Source organism: Psammomys obesus, unplaced genomic scaffold (assembly GCF_907164565.1).
Source record: "Psammomys obesus unplaced genomic scaffold, mPsaObe1.curated_primary_1811, whole genome shotgun sequence".
NCBI classification, from domain to species: domain Eukaryota; kingdom Metazoa; phylum Chordata; class Mammalia; order Rodentia; family Muridae; genus Psammomys; species Psammomys obesus.
In genome coordinates, this window is record NW_026596057.1 from 18,182,647 (window position 1) to 18,200,993 (window position 18,347).

The 18,347-nt window shown below is 38.1% G+C and overlaps 1 protein-coding gene across 2 annotated transcripts in view; it reads left to right on the top strand.

Annotated features, from left to right (window-relative positions):
* Positions 1–18,046, top strand: part of Swt1 (SWT1 RNA endoribonuclease homolog) — a 68,524-nt gene extending 50,478 nt beyond the window's left edge. For both annotated transcript variants that reach the window (XM_055624639.1, XM_055624640.1), the window contains 3 exons: positions 9,451–9,517; positions 11,094–11,158; positions 17,217–18,046. In XM_055624639.1, the coding sequence (XP_055480614.1) occupies positions 9,451–9,517; positions 11,094–11,158; positions 17,217–17,343 (259 nt within the window). In that variant the 3' untranslated portion in view covers positions 17,344–18,046. The remainder of the gene's footprint in view (positions 1–9,450; positions 9,518–11,093; positions 11,159–17,216) is intronic.
* The last annotated feature ends 301 nt before the right edge of the window (positions 18,047–18,347 follow it).

Below are 18,347 nucleotides of genomic sequence, written 5' to 3' on the forward strand. Positions count from 1 at the left end.
CTATATTAATCCTGCCAATCCATGAGCAGGGGAGATCTTTCCATCTTCTCATATCTTCTTCTATTTCTTTCTTCAGAGACTGGAAGTTTTTTCAAAGACTTTTAAAGCAAGTCTGGGACTTGCTTGGTTAGAGTCCACCAATGTACTTTATGTTATTAGTGGCTATTGTAAAGGATGTTGCTTCCCTAATTTCTTTCTCAGCCCTTTTGTCTTTTGTATACAGGAGGGCTAATGATTTTTTTTTTTTTTTTTTTTTTTTTTTTTTTTAGTTAATTTTGTATCCAGCCACTTCGCTGAAGGTGTTTATCAGCTATAGGGGTTCCCTGGTAGAATTTTTGGGGTCACTCATGTATACTACCATATTATCTACAAATAGTGATACTTTGACTTTTTCCTTTCTGAACTGAAATCCCCTTGATCTCAGTTAATTGTCTTATTTCTCTAGCAAGGACTTCAAGAATTGTGTTGAAGAGATATGAAAAGGGTGGCAGCCTTGCCTTGTCCCTGATTTCAATGGGATTAATTTAAGTTTCTCACCATTTAGTTTGATGTTGGCTATAGGCTTGCTGTATGCTGCCTTTACTATGTTTAGGTAAGTGCCTTGTATCCCTGATTTCTCCAGGACTTTAAATATAAACGAATATTGGATTTTTATCAAATGCTTTTTCAGCATTTAAGGAGATGATCATGTAGTGTTGTTTTTTTTTTTTTTTTTTCTTTCAGTGTGATTATATGGTAGATTACATTGATGGATTTCCGTATATTGAAACCACCCCTGCATATCAAGTAGGGATGAAGCCTACTTGGTCATAGTAGATGATATCTTTGATGTGTTCTTGGATTCAGTTTGCGAGCATTCTGTTGAGTATTTTTGCATCAACGTTCATTAGGAGATTGGCCTGAAATTCTCTTTTTTTGTTGGGTCTTTGTGAGGTTTAGCTATCAAAGTGACTGCTGCTACATAGAGTGAGTTTGGTAATGTTCCTTCTGTTTCTATTTTGTGGAATAGTTTGAAGAGTATTGGTGTTAGCTCTTCTTTGAAGGTCTGGTAGAATTCTGTGCTGAAATCATCTGGCCCTGGGCTTTTTTTGGATGGGAGACTTGATGACAGCTTTTATTTCCTTAGTGGATATAGGACTATTTAATTTATTTACCTGGTCTTGGTTCAGCTTTGGTAAGTGAAATCGATCAAGAAAATTGTCTATTTCATTTAGATTTTCAAATTTTGTGGCATATAGGCTTTTGAAGTAAGTCCTAATGATTGTTTGGATTTCCTCAGTGTCTGTTATTTTGTCCCCTTTTTCATTTTTGATTTTGTTGATTTGGATAGTGTCTCTCTGCCTTTTGGTTAGTTTGGCTAAGGGTTGTCTATCTTGTTGATTTTCTCAAAGAACCAGCTCTTGGTTTCATAGATTCTTTGAATTGTTTTATTTGTTTCTAATTTATTGATTTCAGCCCTGAGTTTGATCATTTCCATCTGTCTACTCTTCAGTGCATCTGCTACTCTTTTTTTTTTCCTAGGGTTTTTTAAGTGAGCCATTAAGTTGCTTGCATAAGTGTTTTGAATTTCTTCCAGAAGGCACTTAGTGATATGAACTTTCTTTTTAGCACTGCTTTCATTGTGTCCCATAAGTTTTGGTATGTTGCGCCTTCATTTTCATTGAAATCTAGGAAGACTTTAAATTCTTTATTTCTTCCTTGACCCAGCTGTCATTGAGTAGCAAGTTGTTCATTTTCCATGTATGGGTAGGCTTTTTGCTATTTCTGTTGTTGTTGAGGTCCAGCTTTAGTCCATGGTGTTCAGATAGGACACCAAGGATTATTTCAACCTTCTTGTATCTGTTGAGACTTGCTTTGTGACCAACTATGTGTTCTGTTTTGGAGAAGGTTCCATGAGATGCTGAGAAGAAGGTAAATTCTCTAGTGTTTGGGTGAAAGGTTAAATGTCTGTTAGGTCCATTTGATTCATGACATCTGTTAGAGTCGTTTCTTTGTTTAATTTCTGTTTTGTTGACCTGTTCTTTGTTGAGAGTGGGGTGTTGAAATCTTCCACTATTTAAAAAGTGTAGGGATCTATGTGTGTTTAATGTTTGTTTTACAAATGTGATTACCCTTGTATTTAGGGCATAGATGTTCATAATTGTGATGTCTTCTTGGTGGAATTTTCCTTTGATAAATATGAAGTACCCTTCCCCATCACTTGATTAATTTTGGTTGAAAGTCTACTTTATTAGATATTAGAATGGCTACTCCTGCTTGCTTCTTGGGTCCATTTGCTTGGAAATCTGTCTTCTAGCCTTTACTCTCAGGTAATGTCTATCTTTGTGACTTAGATGTGTTTCTTGTATGTAACAGATTGTTGGGTCTTTTTTTACACATCCATTCTTTTAAGTCTGTGTCTTTTTATTGGAGAGTTGAATCCATTGATGTTAAGAGAGATTAATGACCAGTGGCTGTTAGATCTTTTGATTTTGATGTTGTGGTGGTGTGCTTGTGTGCTTGGCTACTTTTAGTTTAGGTGTAGTTAGTTTGTTTATTTCCTGTGTTTTCCTGAAAGTAGTTAGTTTTCTTGGATTGTATTTTTCCTTCTAGTATCTGCTGTGATGCTGGATTTGTTGATAGATATTGTCTAAATTTGTTTTTGTCATTGACTATCTTGTTTTCTCCATCTATGAAGACTGAAGAGTTTTGCTGGGTATATAGTAGCCTAAGCTGACATCTGTGTTCTCTTAGGGTCTGCATGATATCTGTCCAGGCCCTTCTGGCTTTCATAGTCTCTATTGAGAAGTCAGGTGTGATTCTGATGGGTTTGCCATTTTATGTTACTTGGCCAAATTTTTTCCTTGCAGCTTTTAGTATTTTTTCTTTGTTCTGTATACGTACTGTTTTGATTATTATGTGAAGGGAAGCTTTTCTTGTGTAATTTATTAGGTGTTCTATAGGCCTCTTGTATGCTTTAAATTGGGGAAATTTTCTTCTATGATTTTGTTGAATATATTTTCTGGGCCTTGTTGACAGGAATCTTCTTTTTCTTCTATTACTATTATTCTTACGTTTTGTCTTTTCATGTTGTCTTGGATTTCTTGGATAGTTTGTGTCAGGAATTTTTTAGATTTATCATTTTCTTTGACAGATGCATTGATTCATTCCATTGTATCTTCCACACCTGACCTGAGTTTCTTTCTTCCATCTCTTGTAGTCTGTTGGTTATGCTTACCTCTGTAGTTCCTGTTTTCTTCCTTAAGTTCTTCTTCTCCACGATTTCCTGTTTGTGTTTTCTTTAATTTTTCCAATTCTATCTTCAGATCTTGATCCCTTTTGTTGATTTCCTTCACCTTTCTGACTGTATTTTCCTGTTTTTTTTCTTCAATTCCTTCACCTGTTTATTTGACCATTCCTGTTTCTTTTATTTCTTTCAGTGATTTAATAATTTCCTCTCTGAAGGCCAGTAATGGTTTGGCTGCATTTGCCTGTGTTTCTTTACAGATGGCCCTGATGTGTTTGGCTTTATCTTCCTCTATTTCTTTACAGATGGTCACAAACTGTTTGACTTTATCTTCTTCTATTTCTTTTTACATTTTATTTGTTTCCTCCATTATCCTCTTCATAAGCATAGATGTAAGGTCATCTTCTTTAATTTCACTTATGATAGGGTGTCTAGAGCTAGTTGCCTCTGAATAACTGGGTTCAGAAGATGCCATATTTCTTTGGATTTTGTTGGTTGTGCATTTACGCTGGCCTCTACCCATCTGTCTCAGGTATTGGCTATTAGTTTCTGGTGCCTGCTGGAATACTGGGGTGGGGAGAATCCCTTGGCAAGAAGATGGTGCTTCTCAGGAATTGCCACGGCTCCCCTCATGTGTATGGACCTGTGTGGTAATTGTGGTCATTGGTAGTCAGGGGGTCTGTCTTCTCATCAAGAGAAGTCCTGGAGACAGCTGCCCTGCCACTGAGTTTCTTGCTCCGAATTTAGTGGGCTGCTGTTGCTCTTATACTGTGTTTTCTGGGTGCAGCCCTCTTGAAGAATCAGGGAGCCCCACAGTTTGGTCATTTTAGCTAGGTATAACTGGTTGCACCTTGGAGCAGTATCTGGGGGCTGATCCCATGAATCTCAGGCTTTTATAGATATGAGGTTGGAACTCTGTGCCCCAGTACCCAAGCGGTTATCAGTGGCAGGTGAGTGCAGCATGTATGGGTGTGGTAGGATGGTAGAGCATGGAGCCTGAGGGAGCCCGTAAACTTTTCTAGTGCTGGGTATCCTGAGGTCTGACCTGATGTTTCCTCCATCATGGGGTTTCCTTCTGGCAGGGAGACCCAGTCTGTGGTGTTTTGGGGTCCACAGTTCCATCTGGGATGGTGAAGTAGATCATGCAGGCGCAAGCGAGTGCCTCCCCTCTGGCGACTAGCTGCCAGCAGGAACCTGGGAACTTTTCCTAAGAACTTTCTTTTTTTGGTGGGAGGGTGGTCAGCTGAGTACCCTGAGGTTGGACCTGATGGTTCCCTCACCATGGGGTTTCCACTTACCTGAGAAACACAATCGCTGGTGTTTTAGGGCCCAGAGTTTGGTCTGTTGGTTGCTGTGTAGTCACTGTAGTCCTGATCTTCAGACACAGTGTCGTCCCAGCACCACCATCTTGGATTCCCCCCCTAATTTTGCTATTTTTATGAATCATAAATAATAAATGTGTGATTTTTTTTTCCTCCTATGGTCTTAGGTGACCCACAGGTTGAGAAATGCTGATCTGGATGATTAGACCCCCTCCTACCCTTAGTCCTCCTCAAATTTTTCAGTGGTTTCTTAGACATTACTTTGCCTCTTTATCAGGATTTCCATATACTCCTGGGTCTTTCTGTCACCAGGTATATTAGTTGCTTTGGTGAGTACCAGAAAAATAATATAACCTATTGTTTGTAAATGACAAGACATAGTTGCTCTACCATCCATGTCCTATTTATACATAATTTTATTTTCTGTGGTTTATAACAAGCCTCCTAAGACTTTAAGGCAGAAAGTGCCTTTTCTATGTCTAGAACATTGTGCATGTTATTGGCCAATAGATGGTCAGTAAATGTTTGGGTGTTTTTTATTTTGAGGCATGGTCTCATGTAACCCAGACTGGCCTCAGACTCACTATGTGGCCAAAGATGACCATTGAACTTCTGATATTTCTGCCTTTTTTTTCCCCAGTGTGGGGATGATAGGTATGTGTCACCAGGCCCAGTGCATGCTATACAAATATTCTACCACCTGAGCTGTATTTCTTGTCCAGTACATATTAGTGAATGTATTAATACTCTTTCTAATTGAGGGATACTTATTTAGTATGCAGTAGATGATTAGTTAATATAGAGGTTTCAAAAGAGGTACAGCAGGGAGAAATATAGAGCTAATAAAGAATAAGAAAATAAATAAATTGAAAAACTTTAAGGGCTAAGGAGATCAAAAAGGCATTAACATTTAGAGTAGGTGAAAAAGTCTTTGATAATTGCCCAAATAGCTCTTAGCATAATCTTACACAGTTTCCTAATCCTTATATCTCCTTCAGTTAGCAGGCAAAAAGATAGAATCTAGTGAAAGAGTTTTGTTTTAAATTTTTATTGAAAAAATTTCCAGACAATATATTCTTTTGAAATTACAGACAGTTGTGAGCTGCCATGTAGGTGCTAGGAATTGAGGCCCGATCCTCTGGAAAAGCAGTCAGTACTCTTAACCACTAAGCTATCTCTCCAGCCCCCAGACAATATATTCTAATTGTTGTTTCCACTCCCTCCTGTTCTCCCAGTTTCTCAGTGTCCAACTGTATGCATTCATTCTCTCTTTAAAAAAAAAATTATGTATTTAATTTTATGTGCGTTAGTGTGAAGGTGTCAGATCCCTTGGAATTGCCGTTGCAGACAGTTGTGAGCTGCTGTGTGGGTGCTGGGAATTGAATCTGGGTCCTTTAGAAGAGCAGTAGTGCTCTTAACCAGTGAACTATCTCTCCAGCCCCTCTTTCTCTCTTTGTAAAGAAATCAATCAGGCAAAAAAAATTTTTTTTCAAAAAAAAAAAATAAATAAAATAAAGCAGAACAAAACAGGAAAAAAAAAAGCATGAGAAACACATAGACACTCAGATACACATATTTACTCACTCAAAACCCATAAAACACATGATTGTAAACCATAATATATAAGCAAAAGACCCTTAAGGTAAAGTAAAGCTATTCTTGTAATGAGTAAGTTTGCGTTTTTTTCCTACCAGTACAAATTCTATTCTCTTAAACTCAGGCTTGATAGGATGTAATGAAGGCTAAATTCAACCTTCTAGTATAATTAATTTTTTTAGTATTTAAAACAAGTTTTAAATTTAAATGTATTTTGATTATATTCTTCTCCTCGAGTCCTTCCAGATCCTCTCTCCCTATCCACCCAACTTTACGTTCTTTCTCAAAAAACAAACAAAAAATCTCCCATACTAAGAAAACAAAATAAAACCACACCCAAAAAGAAAAAAAAAAAAAAAACTAACCACATAAAAACACATATTTAAAACAAAACAAAAAAACCTCTGGGTCCGTTTTATGTTGGTCAAGTACTTCTGAATATGAGGCCTGTCCTGGAATGGTTAATATATCCACTGTTATTCCATTTGAGAATATTGATTTTCCTCCTCCCAGCAGGTATAAGTGACAGATCAATTGTTAATCTTTATCCTCGTGGTTAGGCTTTCATCCACCCATCCATCCATCCATCTTTAAAAATATAACAAACTAAAACAAAAACTACCACATCAAACTTGGACAGTACAGACCAACAGAAGGAAAAGAGCCTAAGAGAAGGCACAAGAATCAGAGACCCACTTGTTCTCATGTTCAGGAATCCTATAAAAAAAATTAGCTGGAAGCCATGATATAAATACAGAGGACTTGGTGCAGCCCCTGTAAATGCTGCTTCCATCTCTCTTGAGTTCATATGAGCTTTGTTCATGTTTATTTAGAAGGCCTTGTTTACTTGGTGTCCATCTCCTCTGGCTTTTACACTCTTTCTGCCTCCTCTTCCACATGGTTTCCTGAGCTCCAAAGGGAGGAATTTGATGGAGACCTCTTGTTTAGGGCTAAGTGTTCCAAGGTCTCTCCTCTCTGCATACTCTCTGGCTCAGGGTCCCTCTATGTTCCTGTCTGCTGTAGGAGGAAGACTCTCTGATGATAGTTGAACAAGGCACTGATCTGTACATACAGCTCCATGGTACAAAGTTATATCTAGGAGTAAGAAGCTCTTGTATAATATTGCATGTAGGTTGACTGCACATAGTGATAATGTGCTGTATTTTTTATAGTAAATTACTTTTTCTATCCCAGATATATTGTCCATATATGTGTGTATGTATGTGTGTGCGTTTATATGGCTTATGGGTTATCTTTGTATATTTTTGCTTACTTCATTGTTTTTTCAAGACAGGGTTTCACTGTGTAGCCCTGACTATTCTGGTACTTACTCTGTAGACGAGGCTGGCCTTGAACTCAGAAATCTGCCTGCCTCTGCCTCTCGAGTGCTGGGATTATATGGATTATATGGGATTATATGTGGGATTATATATATATGTGACACACATATATATATATATGACACACATATATATATATATATATATATATATATATATATATATATATGTGTGTGTGTGTGTGTGTGTGTGTGTGTGTGTCACCATTGCCTATCATGAGGTTGTATTTTAAATTATATTTTAAAAATCCTTGATGGGAGAAAACCTTTCCCCACAAAACTGGAGTTATTCAGATTTTTATGCTAAATATACATTGGATTGTTCCCTTTCTAAAATACCAGAGTCCATTTCAAGTTTGACTATATCCTGAAATATTTATAAAAGCTTTCATGAGTATAATATAGACAAATAATCTATAAAGATACAGTGAAATTTTTGATATCACTTAGCTTTCATGAAACCTTATGATTGGAAAGGACATGAGGGCCTAGGAACATTGTTGTGGATAAAAGCCCCTTGGAATTTAAGAGTTAATTAAAGTGTCTTGATTCCTTATTAGTTACGGCACTGTTCATTTATTTTGTGGCTTGAAAGTAGGCAAAGCTGTTGATGGTAGTTATGTTAGTTATAACTTTTATATATGGTATTTTCTGCATCTTTGACACAATTAGGGCTTTTCTGAGCCAGGTATGGTGATACAGGGATGAGAAATTAAAGGACAGCCTCAACTATGTAGTTCAGGCTTAGTTCAGCCTAAGCTACATGAAACCTTTGTCTCAAAAAGCTTCCCCAAACCTAAGATAAATAAGCCTATGATAAATAAAATTTATTATTGCAAATTATATTTATTTAATTTTGAGACAAGCCAGGGTATCTGGAACTCACTGTGAAGCCAAGACTAGTCTTAAACAAGAGGCAATCTCCCATGTTAATTCTTTACATACTCATGTTATAGGCATATGCCACCATACCTGGCTGAGGCTTCTAATAGTAACTCATTTATTTCATACAAAAGCTCTGTGAAACAAATACTTAATATTATTCTTAGTTAATAGATAGGAAAATAAATGTATATATGAGGGGCTAGAGCAGTGGCTCAGTGATTAGAAGCACTCGCTGCTCTTCCAGAGGACTGGGTTCAGTTCTCAGCATCCATGGAGGCTCACAACTGTCTGTAACTCCAGTCCCAGGGGATCCAACATCTTCTGGCCTCCATCTGGACCAGGCGGCCATGCAGTACATGTAGACAAAACACTCAAAGCCACCAAACAATAAATGAGTAGATTTTAAAAAATAAGCAAGCAGTACAAAAGAATACCTATTAGAGGGTGGAAAATATTGCCCTCTCTTTTTAGTCAAGATTTTTATCATTTGTTCCATGTTACTTCCATGCGTTCTTGTAGTCTGATTAAGTGTTGGTTTTCATAGAATACTATGCTGATAGCTCGGTGTTATTTGAATTTGGCTACAATCTTTTATATGTCTGTTTTATACAATCTTTTATATTTTGTTTGTTGTCTTTTGAGCATTATAGAAAGACATCTGCAGCTTAAAATATATGGAGTGTAAATTCACATTACTCCCTTTTGAGAACCATGTGTTATTATAACGCAATACATGAATTATAATTATTTCACATGTAAGAATGTTTATGGCAGATAGGCACTATAATCTCAGTGCTTGGGAGGTAGAGGCAGGAGGATTATGTGTTCAGAGCCAACCTTGTCTATATATCCTGTTTGAGGCCAATCTGGGCTATATGACTTGTCTTGTGATCATTAATGTATAGGTGTTAAACTAACTAAAATATTTTAGTGAATTGATCTCAGTTGAATTGAGTTAATGGTTTTGTGAACCTGTAAATAAACTTAATAAATTTAATAAACTTATAATGAATATGTATAAGTTTGAAGGAGAAAAAAGTATTTTTAAAAATTAATTTTTATGGTCCTTTGTTTGTTTTTAGGATTTTGGCTCCTAATAGTAGTTATCAAGATGTTGAGATGCTCTATAACTTCCTAATCAAGTATGAGGTATGAAAATATATTGTATTTCTATATTGTTTGGCTATAAAAATACAGTAAGATTACTATTAATATTTTGATTAAATGAAGATTTTTCTTGAGCCAGGATCTTGCTGTCTTATAGAGGCTGACTTAAAGCTTCTGAGTATCATAAAAATTTGCAAGTGACATGTTTCTCTGCTTGTTTTTAAAAAGTGTGTATTTAAGATATACAAGCTAGCCTGCAGCAGAGAAAGCTGACCCCACCCCTTGCCGATTTAGGCCCTTGGGTAAGCCACTGGGACCAGTGTTGGGAGAGCTGTAGGGCTGAACTACTCAGCTACCACCCAGGCCCAGATCCAGGGCTTTGAGTTGGCCCACCCAAATATCTACTCCATCTACATATATGAACTGCTGGATCACATGAAGGGGTCAGTCCAGCAGATCCAAAGCTGCAGAATCTCTGTGACACAGGGTAACAGTGGGATAGCTGAGAGAAGTCTGGGTGAGCCTCTAGTTTTGATAGTGTAGCAGAAGCCATAGGCCGTGGAACAGACCAGTGACTCATTGCATCAGTAGTAGTGAGTTCTAAGAAAGAAAAGATTCTAGGCTCACGATATGGCTTAGCTGGTAACAATGTGCAGGCTGTGCCGGCTTGGTGATGTGACTTTCTTCCCTGAAACCCGTTTACTCTCCAATTTGCACCATGGCATAAATACCACCACACTAGCTTACATACTCACACACTAATGATAAAATCAAATTTCAGAAAAGAAAATATTCTTTCATTTTGTGTTTCAAGTGTGCAACAATTTGAGTGGTAGACTTTTACATTTATAGTTATATAAATTATGTCTCTGGGTTTTAAAAATACAGATTTTAAGAAAATGTTCATGGACTAGGGCATAGTTCTGGAGTGGAATATTTGCTTAGCATGCATGAAGCTACGAGCTGGATTCCTAGGACCATAAAGAATCAGGGAGAGAGGAAGAAAAGGAATCAGTGAATGAGTGAATGAATGAATGGAGGTGGGGGAAGGGAAGAGCAAGGGACAGAAATAATTGTAAGTCAAACCTTTTTCTAAATCAGATATTTTGCTCCATTTACAGTAGCATTGTTTCTGTCAGTTGAACACCAAAGTAATCTGCTTTTCAAAGATTCTACTACATTCAGGTCTATCTCATTTCTACTATTTCAGTTCTGTGAATAGATAGTTGTAAATAGGACTGAAGTTTGTACATAGTTCAGTGTTAACATTATGGTCACTGAACTTCTTCCTGTCACTGTTTTTGTTGTCTTTTTAAAAAGATTTATTTAATATACATACAGTATTCTGTCTGCATGTACGCCTGCACACCAGAAGAGGGCACCTGATCTCATTAGTTGGTTGTGAGCCACCATGTCGTTGCTGGGAATTGAACTCAGGATCTTTGGAAGAACAGCCAGAACTCTTAACCACTGAGCCATCTCTCCAGCCTATTTTTGTTGTGTTTTAGGCAGTGACTGAAGATCTGAGTTTCTGCTCTCAAGATATGACCCATTCTAATTGTACTTTCATTGCTCATTTAACATATCTCCTTAATAACTGTAGTTTGCTTCTTTTTAGGTAAACAAAAATGTCAAATTTACTGCCCAGGAACTTTATGATTGTGTTTCTCAGACTGAGTATCGGTAAGCACATCTATATGTAGATAATGAGACATCTGTTTGCTATCACTATGGGAGGGTAAAGCCACTTTTTAAAATATGGTGTGTGCGTGTGTGTGAGAGAGAGTATGGGTGGGGAGGGGGAGAGAGAGAGAACATGCATGTGTAAGCTTGTAGAGGAGTCATCTGTCTTCCTCAGTCTCCACCTTCTTGTTGAGACAGGGTCTGGCCCGTGTGCTCTGGGGATCTGCCTGTCTTGGTCTCCATAGCATGAGGATTATAGGCAGATGCTGCTTTAATTATGTGCATTTTTATGTGGAAGCTGGGAATCTGAATCAGGTCCTTATGCTTTCCTGGCAAGCACTTTTTACTGAAGTGATCTCCCTAACCCCTCTTTACGATTTTGTTTGTTTTTGTTTTTTGAGACAGCGTTTCTCTTTTTAGCCTTCGCTGCCCTGATTCGCTTTGTAGACCAGGCTGGCCTCAAACTCACAGAGATTTGTCTGCTTTCTGCCTTCTGAATGCTGTGATTACAGGTGTGCGCCACCACACCTGGCTCTCAGATTTTTTTAACCTTTGTTAACACAGAATATTTTATATATGCAAAAAGCCTATGATAGTTTATCAGCTATATAAAGTGGTTTTCAAATGTTTGACCTCGATTATTTCATGTATACATGTACGTACAATCGTATTTATTTATTTACTCTGAGGTAAGGTCTTGCTGTATTGCTAATACTGGCTTTGAACTTGGAGAGCCAACAACTCCTCTTGTCTCAGTCTCCCTAGCAGCTGGGATATAGATTGCTGAAGACCTCTAAAGAGCTTTTGTTCATGTGGGCCCTATCTACCCACATATCTGCATATGTATGTCAATTCAGAACTTTAGAGTGTTAGGTAGGTGTGGTGGTGCACCCTATAATCTGAGCTGCTTAAAAAGCTGAGACATGGGGCTGAAGTGAGGGCTCAGAGGTTAGGAGCACTGGCTGTTCTTCCACAGGTCCTGAGTTCCATTCCCAGCAACCACATGCTGGCTCACAACTATTCTATAATGAGATCTGCTGTACAGGCATACATGCAGGCAGAATACTGTGTAAATAATAAATAAAAATAAAACTTTTTTAAAAAGCTCAGACATGAAAATCACATTTAAGGCACTCGAGACAATATGACTGTCAGAAGAAGAAAGTAGAAATATTTTTCATTTTAACTTAGACTCAGATAAATGACTTTTATGGGTCCCAAGGACAAACTTTCTTGCAGTTAGGAAGTATCTAAAAATGTATTGAGCTGCTTCTCTCTTTTGCAAGGGTCCCATTACCAAGCGGTGAGTGCTCAAGGGGGATGACTTACTGGAGATGCTGGAGGAAGGAAATAAGGTGCTGATTATCTGTCCCACAGTTAAGCCTTGAGGAAAGGTACTTAGGATCTCCTTTACCATACCAGCTACAAGGAACAGTTTCTGGCACTGACAGCTTGCCGAAGGAAAGAACTATGAGTAATGGTTGAATACTGACTCATGTGAAAGGAAGGAACTCAGTGCCACTAGGCTGAGGAGAAGAAGCCCCTTCTTAACCTTGAGGGTAGGGAAGGGAAATAGATTCAGTTACTGAAGGGTATATTTGTTTGTTTTCAGCTGTAAAAAAGAGAAAAGAGGATCAAGGATAGGAATGTGGACCTGCCTAATTTCTGCTTTATTTTAGAGTATATAAGAAAATTTTCATTTCTGCTGTTTTGAACCTTTGCAAGGCTATTCTGAAAATTAGTTGTAAAGAATTGGCAGCAAAATCAAAACTAATTTAACTTTATTTATAGGAAGTGGGCCTAGGGTAACAAGGCCAATTTTTTTAAAAAATAATATCTTTATTAATTTTTTGAGAATTTCATACAGTATGTTTTGATTGTATTCGCCCCTTCTACCTTCCTACCCACCCAGCTTCATGTGTTTCTCTTTCCCTGTCCCTCTCCTTCTCCCATCAAGTCTAGTTTGTGTTAGCCAACTACTTTTGACTGTGGGACCTACCATGGAATGTGGTAATATAAAGGTCACACCATTAAGAAAACACTGGCTTTGCCTTTCCTGACAACTATCAAATGCCAGCAACTCCTCATGGAAGGGTGAGACTGCGTGCCTATACCTCCCTTCCCACATATTTTGTTTTTGTCTGGCTTGTGTGTGTGTAAGTCTTGTCAATGCTGTTGTTACATCTCTGTGAGTTTGTATGTAACTCTGCCCTGTTATAATCAGAAAATACCATTTCTTTGACACCAGCTATTATCTCTGGCTCATACATTCTTCCCATCCTCTTCCTCAAAGATCCATGATCTTTAAAGGGAAGTGTATGTCCCATTTTGGGATGAGTATGTCCTAAGTCTTTTACTCTCTACATATTGACTGTTGTGGTTCTCTGTGTAGATCAGCATCTCCTACAGGAGAGTTCTCTGATGAGGTCTGAGACAAGCATTGATCTGTGGTATAGTAGTAAGTCATTAGGGATCATTTTAATGCTGTGTCCATTTAGCAGAATTAATAATGGTAGATTTTCTTTTTTAATGTCATTTATTTATTTATTCATTCGTTCGCTCGTTTATGTATTTATCTATCCATTTATTTATTTATTTATTTATCTATTTATTTATTTATTTATTTATTTATTTATTTATTTATTTATTTATTAAGGTGCTCTGTCTGAATGTATACCTGCATGCTAGAAGAGGGCATCAGATTATAGTATAAGTATAGATGGTTGTAAGCCACCATGTGGTTGCTGGAAATTGAACTTAGGACCTCCGGAAGAGCAGCTAGTGCTCTTAGCTGCTGAGCCATCTCTCCTGCCCAATAGTAGCTTTTCTACAAGGGCCTATGACCTATCAAGTCACAGGTACTTGGCCTCACCAACAGTGTCAGGTGTGGGTAAATCTAGTGGGCATATCTTGCCAGGCAAGTCATTATTATAGCTCATGGCTAAGTGAGATTGATTATTAGTTTTCTTTTGTAGTAGCATTCATAGCACCTTTCAGCCCTATAAAAGCTAGACAGCTGGATGAAACTTCCAGGTCACTCACTTGATCTTTCCATGTTTGTGGCTCAGTTTTGTGGTGTTTCCTGCAATAGGATCTACTGTCAAGTTCTAGAGGGTAACCTAGTTCTGGTAACAGTGCCAGTAGTCTATAATGTTTGGTGGTCTGTTTTCTCACATTGACTAACAGCTCAAAAAGAATTAACACATTCCTGGTACTACTGAATTTTTATTTGGTAGCTTATGGTATCTAGTTCAGGTGTTGTGCACTGATTATAGGATAACTCCATTTAAATTTCTTTGACGTGTGTGTGTGTGTGTGTGTGTGTGTATGTGTATGTGTAGTGGTCTCTATAGGGCTTTTTCAGAAGGTGTTTAGTGTTAGTTATCCTCTCATTATTCCCTCCTGTGTCCTTCTTTCCCAACCCCAACCCCAAAATTGGGTTTTAGTCTCCGAGAAGCCACACATCCTCCAGAAGTGAGGCTATTCATGTACATTGTATTTACTTTTTTGTTGTCTTTCCTTTCTCTCATGGAATCCTAAGTTCTGACTAGCTCTTTTCCCTTAGTACCCTACATCAAGGAATTCATCATATGGGAGGAGAGGTAGCAATAGTCTTCTCCAACACTGTGGACATGGCTTGGAGCCATTTTAGAAGCTATGACATATGTGTAATGAAGTAATGACATGTGTGTAATGAAGATAACTATCCTTTCTTGGATACCTACATCAGAGATTATACTGAGTAATTTTCCTGAACTTAAAGAGACCATCTCTTAGATGGAAATATGTTAAATATAATGCTTTCATGCCCTTGAACTGGCGGTCTTATAAATTGGAGACCCGTTTGCTTTTGACAGTCAACTGGATTCATCTCAGGTTAAAAAAAAGTAATTAGAGCTAGAAAGATGGCTTAGAGATTTGAGTATTCACTGTTCTTCTAATGATTTTTGTTTTCAGCACTAAAGTTGGATAGCTTAGAACCTCCTAGTAACTCCATCAGCATCTTCATTTGCCATTTGGGCTCCTACACAGAGTAAACATTTTAAAGTAATAATTTTTAAAATTGTGAAGTAGGCATGGCTTCCTGCTTTCCCAGAGTTTTTGTTTATTTTGAGACAGAGTCTTACTGTGTAACCTTGGCTGGTCTGAAGCTCACTATTAGACCAGGCTGACCTCAAAGTCAAATAGATCCCCTGGCCTCTCAAGTGCTGGGATTAAAGGTGTGTACCATCACTCCCACCATATCCCACCTTTGCTTTGGAGTTATGAATATTCATTTAATTGCTAGTTGGCTTACATGAGTGGTTTTACTGTTTGGTCATGGGGGCATGTATAGGTCAGGGGATAGTTTGCTGGAGTTGGTTCTCTGTTCATACCACATAGGTTCTGAAAACCAAACTCAGGTCATCAGACTTAGCAGCAAGCACTTTTACCCACCAGCAGCATGGCACCTATCCTTTTCTGAAGTTCTGTTCCTTCAGGACTTGATCTGTACATCCCATTTTTCTTAAACTCTCCAACTGAAGTAGATACAGTATAGCCATCTCTCTTACAGATGTCCCTTACTCCTTGGTGACATCTGTACATAGCCTGCCTCCTGCTAGGAGAGATCCTTCAAAGAGTAAGATAGAAAATTAAACTGTTCAACGCACAGTATTCTACTTTCACCTTTGCTTATTTACAGAGTTCTGCCATAGGAACCCTTATTTTTGAATTCTAGGAATTATAGCTAGAAGTCTGTAACCCCCATGTTTACCTTTTTTCTCTAAATTGTCACATAATATTAAGAATATTGGCTGATGGAATACTTGCCTCACATGCATAAAGTCTTAGGTTTAATCCTCAGTATCACTGAGAGAGACAGAGAGTGAGAAAGAGACAGAAAATTTTAATATATCCAAGGGAAATAGATATACTTATAAGATTTCTGCACTTCCATTTTTCAGTGTAGCATCAATCACAGTAGCCAAGATTTGGGAACAGTCTAAATGTCTACCAGCTAATAAATAGATAAGAAATACTGTTTAGCCTTTGAAAAGAAGGAAGTCCTTTTGTTGCAGATATATGGATGAACCTTGATGCCATTACTCTATGATCTCACTTTATGCAAAACCAAAATAGTAGAATTCAAAAATAGGCCTGGAGGTAGTGGTAGAAAGATTGGGTGGATGTTAGTTAAATGACACAAAATTTCAGTCATGAGTAATAGTTCAAGAGATTTAGGAAGTAATTATATAATTTGACCAAGCCAATTCCATAATGTACACAAATTTTAAACCATGCCACATACAGTAAATATATACAATTCTTATTTTTGTTGTGTGTTTGTTTTGAGGTGGAGTTCATGCTATAATTCATGCTGGTCTGGAACTCACTATGTATGGGAGAGTGGCCTTGAATTTGAAGATTTTCTTGCTTTAGCCTCCCAAGAGCCACCACACCCAGCTAAATAACTTACCTATTTTTTATTTAAAAAGTGTGGTATGTGTATGTTTGGAGAATTACTTTTTGCTTCTGTGTGGGTCCAGGGGTCAAATGTAGGTGGTGGGCTGAAGAGATGGCTCAGGGGTTAAGAGGTCATATTGCTTTTGGAGAGGACTGACTGGAGTTTGCATCAAACTTGGGCATCTTACAATTACCTGTAACTCCATCCCCAGGAGATCTGACACACTCCTGGCCTTTGTGGGCACTACACTCATATGCATAAGCCCATACATAGACATACATGTATGCATTCACTTAAAAATAAATAATTGCCAGGCGGCGGTGTTGTACTTCTTTAATCCCAGCACTAGGGTGGATACCTGTGAGTTTGAGGCCAGCGTGGTCTACAGAGTGAGTTCCAGGACAGCCAGGGCTACACAGAGAAACTCTGCCTTGAAAACCCAAAAAATAAACATAGGTAAATAAAATGTTGAGACAGGGTGTTTAGCCCTGGCTAGACTGGAACTCCATAGACCAGGTTTTCTCAAACTCAGTGTTACCTGCCTGTCTCTGCCTCTGCAGTCCTGGGATTTTGACTATTTGTTTTGGGATTTACCATGTCATGTTCTCCTAGGGAAAAATTAACCATTGGATGCCACCAGCTGATTGAGATGGAATATACCATGCAGCAGTGCAGTGCGTCTGTGTATATGGAGGCCAAAAACAGAGGATGGTGTGAAGACATGCTCAACAAGACTTAATAACATCTCTTGAGTAACACACTAACTCTCAACCCTGATTGCTCTTTTTTGAAGCGAATCTAACAAGAAAAATCTTTCATAGAGACAAAAAATGTTTTATTGACCATCTCATTGAGTCCACTGTAAGGTAAACTGTAGACCCAGCTCTTCTGGAGGGATAATACTTCCTACCTCTAAGGAAAAGAGAGCCACCTTCTCATGTTCCTGTGAAACGATGGCAGCCCACAGCCTTAGCATCTTTCCTAACTCTGAATGTGGGCACATGACCAGACACTGCCAAGCCCTAAGACTTATGACCATGCTGCCACATTCCATGAATGGGCTGCTTTCATGAACAAACTGTCATTTATATAAAACTGGTGGGAAAGCTGCCACCTTCTTCAGGGATATGAAGTAGAACTTTGAGCTAACGCCTTCTCTGTAGCTGCTTTGGGAATGTGTCGTTTTTCTGTGGGGAGGAGCCCCTCTGAGTTTTCCCCTTTAATGTGAAGGAGTGTGGATTTTGGGAATTACACAGCAGTGGCTGCTGTTTGTCCCTGCCTAAGTCAAGTGTTTAATTGACTTGGTTCCACATGAAGTTGGAAATCCTTGTTTACTGGAATGTATTATGCTTTTGTTAAGATTAGATTAAAGCAAATTTGATAGTCTATAATAAATGTTAATTTATTTTTAAGATAGCAATAAATAACTTATTTTAGTAATATTCTGCTTTTCAGTTTACTTCCAAATTCTGTCTCTGAAATGAGTACAAGGTATGATTATAAATGAGTCTTTTCAGTAGAAAAAATTGATTCTGGACATTCAATAATTGTTGTTACAAGATCTTCTCAGCAAGATCCTGCAAGGTGAGAAAACCCACACATTAAAGTTTATGGACAGAGGAGTGTCCATCAGGGCCCTGAGCCTCTAGACAAGCTAGAAACTCTAGCATGTCAGGTCTTCCTCCTCCTCGTTGGTTTTTGAGATAAAGGTATTGCTACATAACCCTGGTTGGCCTGATAGTT